The sequence below is a fragment of the Phascolarctos cinereus genome, unplaced genomic scaffold, assembly GCF_003287225.1.
Source record: "Phascolarctos cinereus isolate Bilbo 61053 unplaced genomic scaffold, phaCin_HiC Scaffold_4;HRSCAF=312, whole genome shotgun sequence".
NCBI lineage: Eukaryota > Metazoa > Chordata > Mammalia > Diprotodontia > Phascolarctidae > Phascolarctos > Phascolarctos cinereus.
Genome location: NW_027555847.1, coordinates 21099652 through 21116222, shown reverse-complemented (window position 1 = coordinate 21116222; position 16571 = coordinate 21099652). Strand labels below are relative to the sequence as shown.

General features: G+C 39.5%; 1 protein-coding gene across 2 annotated transcripts in view; it reads left to right on the top strand.

The window, feature by feature from the left end:
- DNAH12 (dynein axonemal heavy chain 12) overlaps positions 1–16571 on the top strand; it is a 182171-nt gene that overhangs the window by 84476 nt on the left and 81124 nt on the right. For both annotated transcript variants that reach the window (XM_020968975.2, XM_020968988.2), the window contains exons 39-44: positions 104–270; positions 1137–1392; positions 3353–3652; positions 4248–4426; positions 5273–5465; positions 16161–16322. In XM_020968975.2, the coding sequence (XP_020824634.1) occupies positions 104–270; positions 1137–1392; positions 3353–3652; positions 4248–4426; positions 5273–5465; positions 16161–16322 (1257 nt within the window). The remainder of the gene's footprint in view (positions 1–103; positions 271–1136; positions 1393–3352; positions 3653–4247; positions 4427–5272; positions 5466–16160; positions 16323–16571) is intronic.

Below are 16571 nucleotides of genomic sequence, written 5' to 3'. Positions count from 1 at the left end.
AATGGATGAATCCCCTAACTACTAAGACTGCTTTTTAACGTAAGTAGTAATTAATAATAATAAATCCATCTTCAGGTAGTCTTCTTTCTCTTCTGCATTTTAGAATATTATCATGGCGAGGCTGGACAAGAGGCGCAAAGGAGTGTTTGGCCCTCCGATGGGAAAGAAGTGTGTGATATTTATAGATGATATGAATATGCCAGCATTGGAGAAATACGGTGCTCAGCCGCCGATTGAATTATTACGCCAGTTTTTCGACTATGGAAATTGGTAAGTATTCATGCGAGGTTATGATTGGTCAGGGGCAGCTAGATGGCTCACTGAATAGAGTTCTGGGCCCAGAGTGGGGAAGACCCGAGTTCAAATCTGGCCAGGCAGGGGTTGGACTAACAGACTTCCAAGGTGCCTTCTAACTCCAGGATCTTGATTTCCATGGCCCCAGTTCTGAGATCCGAGTTCACATCTTATCTTGGACACTCAATCCCTGTGTGATCTTGGGCAAGTCATTAACTTCGTTAGGCCTCAATTTTCTTCATCTGTCAGATGGAGGGACTAGATGGTTGCTACGGACCCTTCCGGCTCAGGGGCAGTGAACATCATGCATTGGTTAGGCAGTGCTGGGATGGTCTGTCATTTTCTTCTCCAGCTCATTTTACAGATGAGAAAACTCAGGCCCTGCGCTTCCTCCACCAGCTCAGATTGCATGCTCTGATTGTTGGGGTGATTCTTGCCCCACTTTTGAGGAGGCAGTGGGGCATAGTGGATAGGGGACTGGACTTGAGTCAGGAAGACCTGGGTTCAGGTTCTGCCTCAGACCTATTAAGGAATAGGTATGTGTGGTCCAGTCACTTAACTTCTGTCTGATTCAGCTTCCTCATCTGTACACCGGGGCCGATGGCAACACCTCTCTGTCAGGGTTTTTGTGGAGATCAAATAAGTTAAGCTGTGTTCAGCACTTTGCAAACATTTAAATGTGGTATAAATCTATCTGCTTATTATTATTATCCCTTGTCCGACCATGGGTCCTCATATTGGGGTTGGTTGAGAAATGGGTCTGCCGTTCTGTAAGATAAGAGGAAATCAGAGATGTCTTTCAGGGGATTTTGAAATATTTGTGTGATTTGAAATCTTTGAAGGTACGATTTGAAGGACACGACTAAAATTCTGCTGGTCGACACACAGTTGATTGCCGCCATGGGCCCGCCAGGTGGGGGGAGGAATCCCGTCACGCCGCGATTCATCCGCCATTTTAACATTTGCTCCATTAACACCTTCAGTGATGAAACCATGGTCAGGATCTTCTCTGCCATTGTTGCTTTCTACCTAAGGACTCGTGAGTTCCTGCCAGAGTACTTCGCTGTTGGAAATCAGATTGTCAGTGGGACTATGGAGGTGAGTGACCCCTGCTGCATGAGAGCCCTTGGGGACAGACTGTTGGGACTCACGGACTTCCTTTGTTGGGCTCCCCGCAGGTTGGAGAAAGAGGGACGCCATTTTATCTTTTTCAGCGGGCAGTTCCTTTGATTGCTCAGTGCAGTGCCTGGCGCGTAGTAGGTGCTTCATAAATGTTGGTAGATGATGATGGCTGCCAGTAGCAGCAGGGACTTGCCTGCAGGCTTGACCAGACCAGTCTGAAGAGCCATGACGAGTGTGAGGTTAACTGGGTTTTGTCTCAGGCCGCTGACTTCCTTCTGGGAAATGGTGCCAGCCATCCTTGTGCCTTGCCTTCCATACCTCCTGGTGCTCTTGGCCATTGTGTGTCACCATCTCCCTCTCTCCCAAATAGGGGCCACCACACTCACAGTATCATGGTGGTAAGGCCCCTTTCACGGGACCACGTTTCCCCTCAATCTCCTCTCTAGGGCATGGACTGCCCGCCCTCCTGGTATGACTTTACCTGTCGGCCTTCTCCTCTCATCTGGCTGTTCCCCTACATTAAATGGTCCTCTGCCCTCTGGCATTAGACCGTTCCCTTAATGCTTGTGCCCTAGGTAAAGAAATTCGTAGTTCCAACTCTGGAAGAGACATAACCCTTTTTGCTTTTAAGTACAAGGAAGTGTTCTTAGGGGGCAGTGTGCCGTAGAGGATAGGGGACTCGATGTGTGCTAGTCAAGATCTGGGTTCAGATCCTTCCTCAGATACTTTAGCTGCAAGTCATTTAACCTGTAGGACCTGGTGACCTCCAAGGATCTTTGCAAGCTGCAAACAATTCCTTTAGGGACTTAGTACTGTGGCATGGAGAGGGAGAACTTTAGGACTGTGATCCCAGGAATAGAAAATCCTCCAGGTTCACCGGGTCAGCAGCAGCTGCCAGGAGCCATGGAAATCCTCCCATTCCTCTATGAGTGCTCAATGTCTGCCAAAAACAAATCAGACTGCCACATATAGTCTCCTGATCAGCTGCCTTGAAATTTTAGAGACAATTTGAATTTTGGTCCCATCTTTATTGACATGGGGAGGGCCATAAACCCACTGGGGAAAGCTCAGTCAGTTTCCTCACGTGTAAAATTAGGCTGCTAGGTGTTGCCGTGGTTAGAGCACTGGGCCCGGAGTCAGGAAGACCTGAGTTCAAATCCAGTTTCAGACACTTAATAGGTGTGTGTGATCCTCCTCTTCCTTCTGCAAGAATTAGGACTCAGCTCTTTGAATTCTTGGCTCCAATAGGTGACCTTTCACCTTATCTTGCTTGGAATCAGGCCTTCACCTACTTCTCTGTCATTTCTAAACTAAGTCAAAATCTGGGTTCCTTTGGCACCACCCGCCCCTCCATCTCCCTTTACCTGTTATCTTCTCTCATGTTAGGTCAGTTCCTTGAGGTCAGACTTTCATTTTTGTTTGCTTTTGTACAGTGCCTGGCACACAGGAAGCATTTATTCATTCATAAATCACTTAAATGTCCCTAAACCTCATTTTTCTCACATTCAAAAGGGGGATAATTCTTCCTGGTGTGCTTAACTCACATGATTGTGAGACTCAGATGAGAAAATGCCTATAAAGGGTATTGCAGACATTAAAGTGTGACAAATATCAATGATTATTATTATATAATTTGTTAACAAGTCTCAACATGCTAAATGTCAATGATTACTATTACATTATTTGTCAGTGAGTCTCAATATCAATTATTATTACATAATTTGTCAATGAATCTCAATATGCTAAATGTCAATGATTATTATTGCATTGTTAAAACATCTCAATATGCTCAATGTCAATTATTATTATTACATAATTTGTCAATGAGTCTCAATATGCTAAAAGTCAGCCTCAGTATGTTATAAACAGATGGATGTAGTGATTACAATTGCTGTGTTTCTGCTTCATGACTTCTTTTTCCTCTCTGTATCTCCAGATCTATAAACGGTCTATGGAGAATCTGTTGCCCACCCCGGCCAAGTCTCACTACACATTCAACCTGCGGGATTTCTCCCGGGTCATCTTGGGCTGTCTGCTCATCAACAAGGAGGTGGTGGAGAGCAAGCACACGATGGTGCGGCTCTTTGTCCACGAGGTCCTGCGTGTGTTCTACGACCGCCTGGTGGACGACTATGACCGAGCATGGCTCTTTCAGCTGATCAAGGTCGTCATAAAGGATCACTTCAAAGAGAACTTTGACACCGTCTTCTCACACCTGAGGAAGGGGAACGCCCCGGTGAGGAGATACCTGGCCGCAGAGGCACTGCCAAGCAGTGGTTTGAGCTGGTGGGGCCTTCCACAGGCACATGCCAAATTAGGAAAAAGAAAAAAGATGATCAACATCCTTTTTAGGTCCCGGACCCCTCCGGCAGCCTGGTGATGCCCACGGACCCCTCGAAATGGTGTTTGTAAACTCCCCAGATAAAATAGAGCAGATTTCAGAGGGAATCAATTATAGCAAAGAACAGTTAGCCAAGTTAAGAAATCCTGCAAGAAAGCACGGATTGGATGAAAAGTGTGTAAAAGGCTGTGTGTGGGGGTGCCATGGCACACAGAGCACTGGGCTTGGAGTCAGGAAGACCTGAGTTCAAATCTAGCCACAGACTCCTAGTAGCTGTTGTGTGACCTTGAGCAAGTCACTTCACTTCCTTAGTCTCAGTTTCCTCTGTAAAACGGGGATAATAACAGTAGTGACCTCCCAGGGATGTTGGAAGGATCAAATGAGCTGATATACATACAGCACCTTGCAAACCTTCAAGTGCAATCTAAACGTTAGCTATTACCATTTGAAAAGTAAATAATTTTGAAATTTCCTCCCTTGTGTATTCTAGGTGAAAGAGGAGGATTTAAGAAGTCTCCTGTTTGGGGATTACATGAATCCAGATCTTGAAGGAGATGAAAGAATTTACACAGAAATTCCGAATGTGAAGCATTTCAGTGACGTGGTGGAGCAGTGTTTGGAAGAATATAACCAGACTCACAAGACGAGAATGCACCTTGTCATTTTCAGGTGCGTCCATTGGGCCCGAGCCTTCGTCCCCCATCGAGCATTTATCAAGGGCCTCCTAGCTGCTGCCAGGCACCCACTGCTGTCCCTAGTCATCATTTTAGTAGGTGAAAGGATTCCTCCATTTGTTACACAGAAGTTATGGTAGCAATGAGTGATTGATGAACACACAGTAATCCGGTTCTTGTCCAGCATTGCCATGATTGAAGGACGTGCAAGTGGGGTAATTGCTGAGAATGGGCTCTTGTGATGTGTACCGAATAAATGTTTATTAATTGGTTGATAGAGGAACACTTCCGAAATACTGAATGTATTCTCTGTGGAGGGAGAGGTAGTGTGGTATAACAGACAGGACTTTGAATTTGGAGTCAATAAGACGGGTTCAAATTCCACTTTAGACACTTACTAGCTGTATGACACAAGGCAAGTTACTTAACTTTTCTAAATGTGTTTCCTTAATCTATAAAACGAAGGGGTTGGATTCAATAGTCTCTAAGGTTTCTTTCCAGTACCAGAAACAGCCAAGTGGCCCAATGGATAGAACACTGGACCTCAGGAAGACCTGAGTTTACCACCCCCTAAATTCATGAACCCCCTGAATTCTGTCTGTGGACCCCAGTTTAGAACCCTTGTTGTAGAGATAACTTTTAATTATTTTTTTTCTTTGCCTCCAAATTATCTAACCAAAATCGCTATTTAAAAGTCATACTTTTTTTTTAATCATCAGCAGTCGCCTTCTTATTGGGTTAGATAATGTAGTCTTCTAAGACACATAAACTATGGCTATGTGATAAAACAAATTCATTCCACTTGACATCCACATGTTTATTGATGATGGTTCCATGGCAGGTATGTGTTGGAACACCTATCTCGAATTTGCCGCATCCTGAAGCAGTCTGGTGGAAATGCTTTACTGGTTGGTCTGGGAGGAAGTGGCCGCCAATCTATGACCCGTCTTGCCACATCTATGGCAAAAATGCATTTGTTTCAACCAGAAATTTCCAAGAGCTATGGAATGAATGAATGGAGAGATGACCTCAAGGTAAAATGATTCTAAAGTCTTCTACCAAGAATGTTTTTCAAGAGAGCCCTCTTACCAATAAGAAAGCACATGGATTGGAAAGCCACCTGGAATAGTGATAAGTCACAAGTGAAAAACTTTTTTTATGGATAGATAGGATGTTAGAAATCACCTAGTCTAAGCTTCTCTTTTCATAGCTGAGGAAAGAGAGGAGAAAGTGGCCAAATATGGGTTGTTATTTTCTCAGTGATTAGCAGAAGCCTCACAGAGCCTTAGCTGTCTGCCCTTCAGGGATGTAGTTGGGAGTCTAAATTAATGGGCCATAAGAGATGCCGCTTCAGAGGCCCTTCTAATGCTAAGATTCGGTGATTCTGTGGATCTATGCATGGCTTGGTTTTGGTTCTTAAAATGGTAGCCAGGATGAGGAATAGCTGGGGGAGGAACAGAAAGGGATGGAAATCCCAGTAGCCTGGCCTTGCAGAAGACCCCTGGCCTTAGTGCTGATAGAAATAGGAGCATAACGCAGCAGCAGTACAACTGGTTTGTATGGTGGGGATCATGAGGGGAGGGGAGTAAGGCGTGGTCACACTTGCCCTGGATTGGTGGTCACTGCTTCAGCCCAGACGCAGGACACACAGAACTTACAACATTGGAAATGAAGGAGTGACTGTTTTGTCTGAATGGGCGGTGGGCTCCTAAGGGAGCTGCTGCTCTCAGTGAACGAGCCCAGAACTCCTACAGCCTAGCTGAGGATACTCACTTGGGGTAGATACACGGCGCAGGCAGATTGCAGCCATGTGACCCGGCTTGGGAGCCTCAGCTGCTGCTGGTTATCGACACTATCCCTCCATCTACACACTGAGGGTTATTTGAAGCAGGGTCCTTTTTTTGGGGTCTCTGTTGGTATGAGTGGGCCACAAGGAGCTGGTGGAAACTGATGTACCTGAGTTCCTTGTGGGCTGGTGGCTTGGAGCAGAGGGTGGCTTGGTCCTTGACTTTTGTCTGAGCTATAGGATTTCTAGTCCCTACCTTCCCCACCAGGAGCAGATCAGGGATGAAGCCAAGCCATTGTGTCTCCCAACTTCTTACACACTCAGCAAAGCTCGTATTTCTACACATAAACGTTCAGCACACAAAGGGGGCTTTTTTTCTTGGCCACTGTTAAAATTAGTTATCTGGAACAAAAAAGAAACTAAGGGTAAAGTTGCTGAACCATCTGTGATTTAATTTTGCAGAGCTAGTATTTGCATCCCAAGTCAGGTCACCTGACTCCTCAGATGTCAGAGATCAGGAGTGATTTACAGAACTGATTTTTATAACAAAAAAAGGGGAATAAAAAAAAGACAGAAACTTGTCTGAACATAATTTAATTGGACAAAGCAGGTCACCTGATGAGTTAGCTTCTCCCAGACTTCCTTAATCCTATGCCAGCAATCCTTTCCTGCGGGTGATGCCTTTTGTAACCAGAAAGTGTCCTGGGAAAGAGGAGCTTGTGTTCAGTAGTTAGAAGTAGCCCCCTCTCCATCATCCTTAGCAGAGTCCATTACTTAACTTGGACTCTAGCTCAAGAAAAAAAGGGGGGGCTTAACCTCTGGCTAAGGCTGGGGGACTTAACCTCTTCAGCTGCCAGAAAGGGAACTTAGCCTCTGGTCAACCCCTGCCTTCTGCCAGAAAGGGAAACCTAGCTTTTTAAAAGAGTTATCCTATGATTATTTTTATTATATCTTATTCTAAATTATCTGCTACTAAATGATAAAGTCTTCTCAGTCTATCTATTCACCAAATCTATAGGTAATCTAGACTTAAGAGATTATCTGTGTTAGTCTGGCTTAGCTGTTAGGGCTAGCTTTTCCTAAAGAAGGGAGTTTAATTCTATAATCAAACCAAAAATGAATTCAAAGTAATCAATAATAGCTGATTTCCTTGTCAGTTCCCCCCCTTTGATCCAAAGGAAGTAATTTCCTTATGTATCACTTAAGCAGAGAATCAAACTCCTTCAGGTGGTATATGCTTTTAATAATCAGTGTCCTCAAAGGTCTGAGTATGACTGCAAAGTCAGGGCTGTTCGCCCTATTTCCACTAACAAATCTTTGGCAGTGGAAAGGGAAGCAATAGCTTCCATCTCAGGTAAAGGGAATTCTTCAATCAGGATATCCTATTCTGACCCTTTTTGCTAGATCCATTCCTACTATGAGACATTTTTTGGCTATGTGGAGGGGGGCAATTTCTCCTATTAGTTTTGGTGACAACACATTTATCATCATCATCAATCATCATCATCATCATTAACACAAAAGTATGTGGACAGGAATAGGCACCCCTGATTTGGGTCTATGGGTCCCAATGAGCAGTTTATCTCATACCTGATTATGCAGTCTAGACCCACCATCATTCATTACCCAGTTATCATATGAGAGGCCTATGGGCAGTAGTGCTAGGGTTGATGGTCGTGATACAATTTCACAAAGTGACTGGGCTCTCCTACACATTAAAGACTTGTTACCTATGGCTGACATCTTGACAGAATATTCAGTCCCCTTTCGTGCAAAAGTAACAGCACACGGGAAAAGAGAACAAAATCCTTTGTGGAATTCTGCTGCTTACTAAGATTCCTTGACGTAGATGAAAAAGTTCAAAGGTCCATTCTATCCCTCAGCCCCACCCCGTGGAGTTCTGTCAGCCTGCTTTGTAATTGTAGGGAAGGCACATTCCTGATGTGCCTTTCTGGGATGAGCTACATTCTTAGGACAGCTCTGAAGAGGCCTCTCCCTTCCAGATTTTCTTCTCAGGTTCCAGGAGTATGTAGGAAAACTTAATACAAACTCAGTATAATATAGAGCTATAAGAAGATCACCACATAATTCACCTGAAACTTCAGAGAATTTCAATGATTACATCGTGAGGGCCTGAATTGGAAAATGAGTCTCTCTCTTAAAGTTATAAGATAGATGCTTCAAATAGGAAAATGGTTTCATGCTCTTCGCATTTATCAGTGCTCTTTTTACATGTAAAATTCTTAATCCATTTTTGAAAATTGTGTCACATCTTCCGCTAATTCCCCCCCTTATGAGGATATTACCATATTAGCATAATGAAAGGATGTTATAGTATAACCCATAAATTGTGAGGCCTGATGGTCTCTATTACTTGTGATTCCAATGACAATTCAAAATGATTCCTTGCTGTAGTAGTACTACTATACTAGTTTAAGTCAAAAGTCACCAGTCAGGTTTACCTCTTATGTTTATTACAATGAAAAAAAATGAGGCATCATTTTGTACTTACCCTTATTAATGGAATTTGCTGTGTGAGGAGAAAGGCAGGGACACAGTAGCATTAATTCATTCTGTTTGATTTCAGGCATGAGTCATAGGCAGCAATTGAATGATAAGATGTCACAGCCAGGCTCAGAATTCACTGGGTGGGAAAATATCTTGTATGGGAAACTGAGTCAGCAGAGTCCTTACCTTAGTCTTCCTAAGGTTGGGTTCCCTCCCCCACCCCAGTTATTTCCCAGGGACAGATATCTACTGGTGGCAGTTCACAGATGCCACTCCCAGTAAGCTGCTAATATTTTTCTTAAATGATGAATTAGTGGCCTTATGGGAAGCCAGATATTTATACCTGAAACCAAAACTTAGAAGTAGATCAAATTAAAGTCCCACAAAAGTATACTTCATTAATCACATGTTAGGGCGAGTTATAATTATTGTGTTCATGTGACAATAATAATTAACAGTATGTGTTCAAATTCATACAGTATTCATTAACAGATAAAGTTTTCATATATTCATTATAGTTGTTGGAGACAAAATTCACCATATGTATCTGTCTATATTCTAAAGTGTATCTAAATAAAAAATGTGATAGGTTCTAAATCTCCCCCATTGTCTGGTGTGTAGATAGGATAAAGGAAGGGGCCACTTTGGGTGGGCTTCAGAATACAGCTGGCCAATATCAAAACCATTATATATTCTAGAAAAAACTTTAACCTACCAAGTAAGTTGAAGGGAGCAACTCCCATGGGAAATGATGGTGAGGCAAGCTGGTTGAGTGTTGGCTAAGTTGACAAGCAGCACAAATACTACATTCTGGAGTTTTACATGAATACAGCAAACACTGGTTTACACATAGTGAAACAGTTGTTCAAAAATGTCACTTTTCTACATGCTAATTATTAACAGATAATCATTTCATGATTTTCTTAAATGACCCCAGGTGAAATTCACATATTATTTAAAATTTAACTCCTATTTCCTACTTTCACTGGGAGAGGCAAAAGGCACTTCATTATTACAATTTTTTTCAAAGACTGTTATCATATTCACTTTAATAACTCAATAGGGAAGCACCCTCTCTAATAGCATTTCACACTATCTCAGAAAAATTTTGCATAACAGTATATTCTTAAACTATTTTCCCAATTAAAAATAATTCACGTTTCTAATCATATGTCTAATATTCATTCAAACTCCACAAGAAAACTAGAAGTCTAAAGAATGTCATGTTTTGTTTTTTAAACATAACACTAAATTTCTCAAGTAAATTTCATCTATTCAGTTATATAAAATCTTAACTTATCCTTCTTAGAAAATCATCCAGGTTAATATTTTTGATGTTATTTAATCTAAAATCTAATAATAATCATAATCAACAATTATACCTTGTTCATTATAATAAGCGCCTTAGAATCATTTAATTGCTCCAACTACACTAAGAGTTAGATATTATTATTATAATTATTATCTTCTTGTACATGCAAAGACTGATGAAATTTGCTAATATAATTACAAAAGTTTCAAGTCAATCACTTTTTGATTTATAATTACTAGTGGCGGTAACTAAACCTCATTTGTCACAAGGGTCCATTATTTTTAGTTTTTTTATGAGGCAGTTGGGGTTAAGTAATTTGCCCAGGGTCACACAGCTAGTAAGTGTCAAGTGTCTGAGGCTGGATTTGAACTCAGGTCTTCCTAACTCCAGGGCCAGTGCTCCGTCTACTACAACACTTACCTGCCCCAAGGGTCCATTATTTTTTATTGATCATATCAAAAAAGAAAAAAAACAACTTACAGTTATGTTCTCAGTCCCCATAACTGCTTCTTTATTTCTTTGAATAACCCACAGAGCCAAATCAATCCCTTTTATTTTTCTAACTTAACCCTACTAATGTACCTTAAAGCATTTCTAAAAAAAAAAAAATTAGCCAAATTCCCTTAAAAAATTCTTTTGCTTAGTAAGATCAAAACCATTCCTCAAGCTTCCTTTTCCCCAAACTTCAGCCCCTTGTATTTCAAACCCTGCATCCACACGGGGTCAAAGCAGACTCCAGCCTTCGTTAAATTCTCTCCCCATTCTTTTCTCATCCTTATTGTTTACTCAAACTGTCATCTTTTCCCCCCCACTTTTGATAAAGTAGACCCTTGTTACCGTATCCAGTGCTTCTCTTACTTTCACTGACTTGCTTAATTCCTGTAGTGTGTTTCACATTCATCTTCAGATTGCCTATAGACTTAATCTTTGGCCTCTTCATTATAGCCCTTTTTATTTTTAACAGAAAAACCAATGAACTGCAATACTGGCACCCTTTTTTGGTTCCCTTTGGCTTACCAATTCACGATTTATTCCAATTTCTTTAAGGTCTATAGTTTTTATAAGTGACAATCAAATACGCAACTTAATGAACACAACTGTAAAATTTAAGGTCACTTCTAGTTCCTCATTGATGACCTTGGAGTAGAAGTCATCTCTCTATCATCTTCTCAAAGTTAACCTCTTATGTGTTACCAACAAAGCCCAACAGCAAGAGATAGAAAGAGAAATTCCATTTAAAGTTGCTGTAGACATTACAAAATATTTAGGAGTCTACCTGCTGAAACAAACCCAGGCACTCTATGAACACAATTACAAAACACTTTTCACACAAATAAAGTCAGATCTAAATAATTGGAAAAACATCAGTTGCTCATGGGTAGGCCGAGCTAATATAATAAAAATGACAATTCTACTTAATTTACTTATTCAGTGCCATACCAATCAAAGTACCAAAAATTGTTTTATAGAGCTAGAAAAAATAATAACAAGATTCATTTGGAAGAGCAAAAGGTCCAGCATATCAAGGGAACTAATGAGAAGAAATGCTAGAGAAGGTGGCCTAGCCATTCCAGATCTTAAGTTGTATTATAGAGCAGCAATCATCAAAACTACTTGGTACTGGCTAAGAAATAGAGCGGTGGATCAGTGCAATAGGTTAGGTAAGCAAGACACAGTAGTCAATGACTATAGTAGTCTACTGTTTGATAAACCCAGAGACCCCAGCTTCTGGGATAAGAACTCACTCTTTGACAAAAACTGCTGGAAAAACTGGAAAAAAGTATGGCAAAAACTAGGCACAGACCAAAATCTTACACCATACACCAAAATAAAGTCAAAATGGGTTCATGACTTAGATATAAAGGCTGATACTATAAGCAAACTGGGAAAGCAAGGAATAGTTTACCTGTCAGATTTATGGAGAACAGAAGAATTTATGACTAAACAGGAGATAGAGAACATTATGAAATGCAGAATGGATAACTTTGATTACATTAAATTGAAAAGTTTTTGCACAAACAAAGCCAATGCCACCAAGATTAGAAGGAAAGTAGAAAATTGGGAAAGAATTTTTACAACCAGTCTCTCTGATAAGGCCCTCATTTCTAAAATATACAGAGAACTAAGTCAAATGTATAAGAATACAAGTCATTCCCCAATTGATAAAGGGTCAAAGGGATATGAACAGGCAGTTTTCAGATGAAGAAATTAAAGCTACCTATAGTCATATGAAAAGATGCTCTAAATCAAAGTTAACCTCTTTTATTCTGGAAAAGTATTCATCCACCTGTTTCATGGCCAAGGTCCAACTATGGCCCAGGAATGTCACAGATATTGTTATCTTAAAGGGTCTCTGCTATTCCTCTCACAACAATAAGATATTATTACCATTTACTTTATATGCACTCTAAATGAAATTCTGAAGGTTTTTTTTTATATTAAAATGTCTTCCATTCTCAATATATAGTTTAATAGAATTCTATAAAAGCAGCTTCCATTTTGGTGCTATTGACTGTGAATGACCTTCATTCCCAATTGCTTCTTCCTTTTACAAAGTTTTCATATTTTCCAATACTGTATCAGCTTCTTTAATTTTCTAGTGATTTTCAATTAACAGATATTCTTATCACACTAATTTAACTTTGAGTTCATTTAAATGAAATATAGCTGTATAATTACTAATGATAATAATTTAAGAATCTCAGCTTTCACAAGGGTCATTCAGCTGTTAAGATTTCAAATTTCAGGGCGCAGTATTATCAGTGCACTTATGCTTTAATTTATATTTGACAACAAGGCAAGAAACATCCTGAAATAATTTTCAGATTCTTTTGTCTCAAAATAATTCCCCTACTCCTTCTCCTCATTCTTCTTCTCCACTAATATTTGTGAGCCATAAATTCCTTTTAATTTGATCTTTTGTATTCTGAGCACCCTCTATTAGGTGTGTATATACTTAATTCACTCCTATACTTTCCTATAATACTATATTCTTGTTCAATCCTATCTTCAATAATTCTTACCCTAACCAATTATAGCCTTCCTTATTATAGTTCTACTAAAATACAGTTCTGAACTTATTTTCACTTCCACTGATTTCAACACAATTTTGACTATGTTTCTAATTCCCCTCAACAATTTATTATAGTTTATTATTTCACCTACTTTCAGCAGTTTCATGATTTCAAAACAAATTCCTTCAAGTTGGTTGCTTAAAAGTAGCAAACAACAGAAGGGTAAATCAATTCCAACTCTATTTACTTTTATTCTTTTGGAATCTGAAGATGGCCTAAAGTTTTCCTGTTCTGCCTTCTAATAATAAAAGTTCATACTTCCTTCCTCTAATAAATTTGTCCCAACTTTAAGTACAGTTTTAAAGTATACCTTTAATCTACACTAAAGTTAAAACCAATTTCACAGAGTGATTCTCAAAACTTCAGATTCAGAGACTGACTGACTGAAGCTGCCTAGGGCTTAGCAAATGTGTTTTTTTTTTCAATTCTGAATTGTGAAATTTTTTAAGTTCACAGATGTTTTGTTCTAATTTCTCCTGTGCCAATTCCCTAAGTTTTTCTTATTTTAACACTTCTCTGAATTTTACAGAATTTCTGTTTCACGAAATCTCTCCTGAATTGATTCTATGATTAATAAAACAGTTCTTAAAATTCAAAATACAGCTTTAAACTCAACCTCTAGTAATTTTAAAATTCCTTTTATGGAATAACTGATCTGTCAATTTTTGTTTAGAATTTTCCAATAAAGAGTAACAAATTTAGTCTATTATTATTATTATTATTATTATTATTATTATTGTTATTGTTTTATCTGTCTTTCATCCTTGTAACCTCCAAGGTGGCCAGTATTAGAAACAGAGTGAGAAAAGAGAGACTTGTCTTTTCTGAAGACTTCTTTTTGGAAAGTTTTCCCTTTTTTTGCAGTCGTTTCCTGATGGTTTATTAGACCACAGGAAAAAGCATAGAACAAAACAACTGCTTGGGAGTGCCTGCCAGCATTTATTAGCACAAAGCCCAGAGAAGACAGCACAAATTTTCAATTTTCTTAAAGATTTTCCTAACTGTAGAAGGTCCCTTTCTATGTGAAGCAAGGAACCCACAATTCCTAAACTTGGTTCTATAATTAACAAATGTACACACATAGAACATATAATAAGACTTGATGCAACATTAAATCAGGCCTGAATTTCTAAGTTTTCTCTAGGAGATTTTGAAATTAGGATTTTACCTGTCTCTTCTATTAAGTATACAATTTATGGCAGTCCTATGGCTGGAGTCCTGCTGTCAGCCTAAGATTAATTCTTCTGTTTACTGTTTGTCTTAATGTTTTTAATCTTATCAGTTAGAAAATGTAATTTAGTAACAATGTCAAATTGCTTTAGTCTAATTTGTTATTTGGGTTCACCCATGTAAAGTGCACTTTGTATATACATAGATGCATGCACACACACACACACACACACACACACACACATTTAAGACAATTTAGCAAAGTTTTCCTTCCTGTTCTCTTTTTTTTTTTAAGTTCAAGTTTATTTAGAACAAGTTCCCAATAGAGAATTCTACTTCTTTTAGGTTCTCTTGATAAAACACATTAAAAAAAAGAGGATTTTTAAAAGAAAAATGAAATGCCTGTTTTACTTCTTAAAGGGTTTTTTTTTCTTTAAAAACTTTTCTTCACCAGGGAATAATCTTCTGGTAAAGAGCATTTTCTAAAACAAAAATACCCTTTCTTACCCACTAATGTGGAGGATTCCCCCCCCCAAAAAAAAGCAACACTTTTTCTTCTCCATAGTGGAGACTGCCTTCAACTTGAAAGAATCTTAGAAATTTGCACTTAATTTCTGCAGAGTAAAAAATTTGGTAGTGTTGGTGGTTTCCTCCTTAAAGTAGAGGCTTACCTTAGCTTGGAAGAATTTTGATTCTGGGCTGAGGAGAGATGGCCCTCGGAGAAGAAGTCCCTCAGTGACCAGAGAGCTCTCAGGGAGATTCCTTGGAAAGGACCACTTATGGAAGTCTGGAGTCAATTTCATAGCTCCCATCTGGGATGCCAACTGTAAAAATTAATTATCTGAAATAAAAAAGAAAACTGAGGACAAAGTTACCCAGCCGTCTGTGATGTAAATTGCAAAGCTAGTATTTGCATACCAAATTAGGTTCCCTGACTCCTCAGAGGTCAGAGACCAGGAGTGATTTACAGAGCTGATTTTTGTAACAAAGACAGAAACTTGAACGTAATTCAATTAGACAAGGGAGGTCACCTGAGTTAGCTTCTCCCAGACTTCCTTAATCCTATGCCAGAAGTCCTTTCCTGCATGTGGTACCTTTTGTAACCAGAAAGTGTCCTGGGATAAAGGACTTTGTGGTCGATAGTTAGCAGTACCCTTTCCCCCCCATCATCCTCAGCAGAGTCCTTTACTCAACTTGGACTCTAGCTCAAGAGAAAAAAGGGAGCTTGGAAAGAGGAGCTTAACCTCTGGCTAACCTTTCTCCAGCTGCTAGAAAGGGGAATTTAGCCTCTGGTCAGTCCCCCCTTTCTGCTAAAAAGGGTAATTTAGCCTTTTGAAAAACCTTACAGTCTTACAGTTATTTTGTTCTTCTAAGTTATCTGCTACTAAATGATAAGGTTCTCAATCTATCTATTCACTACACCTATAGGTAATCCAGACTTAAGAGTCTATCTATGTTAGTCTGGCTCAGCTGTTAGGGCTGGCTTTTCCTAAAGAAGAGATTTTAATCTTATAATCAATAATAGCTGATTTCCTTGTCACCATTCTATAACTAGGAATGTAGCTGCTGTGATATCTGAGCCACTATGTCACCTTGAGAAAGGTCTGTTAGGGTCTGATGATGATGATGATGATGATGATGGTATGAGTACTTAGCCTCCCTGGGTCTTAGTTTCCTCCTCTATAAAATGAGGACATTGGATTAGATGACAGTTGAGGTCCCTTCCGGCTTTAACTCTATGGTCCTTCGTATTGATGGTAGAAAGTGAGGGTGGAGGGAAAGAACTCATGGGCTGATCACACACTCCAACTGGATCATGCTTTCCTTTCCTTTTTTTTTTTTTTGATCATGCTTTCTGAGTTCCTTTTTTGCTCTTCAGAACCTGCTGAGAAGTGCAGGGATGAAGGGCTTGAAGACAGTGTTCCTCATCACAGACACGCAAATCAAGGAGGAAGCGTTTTTAGAGGATGTTGATAGTGTACTTAACACTGGAGAAGTCCCAAACATTTTTGCAGCGGATGAAAAACAGGAAGTGATGGAGGTATGGATGGCAGGTTTTCGTATCCTGATGAATTGTGGTCTCTGGAGAGTTATTTTGTGAATTGGAAAGTGGATAAATGAATTTATTGTAGGTCTTAACTTAGTTTAAAAGTCATCCTAAGACAGGGTTTCTTAACCTTAAGGTCATGAACCCCTTTGATACCCTGGTGAAGTCTATAAAATAAAATATGTAGGACTGCTAAGAAGACTAATTATATTAAAATAATTATCAAAAATTTTTTAAAAAGCA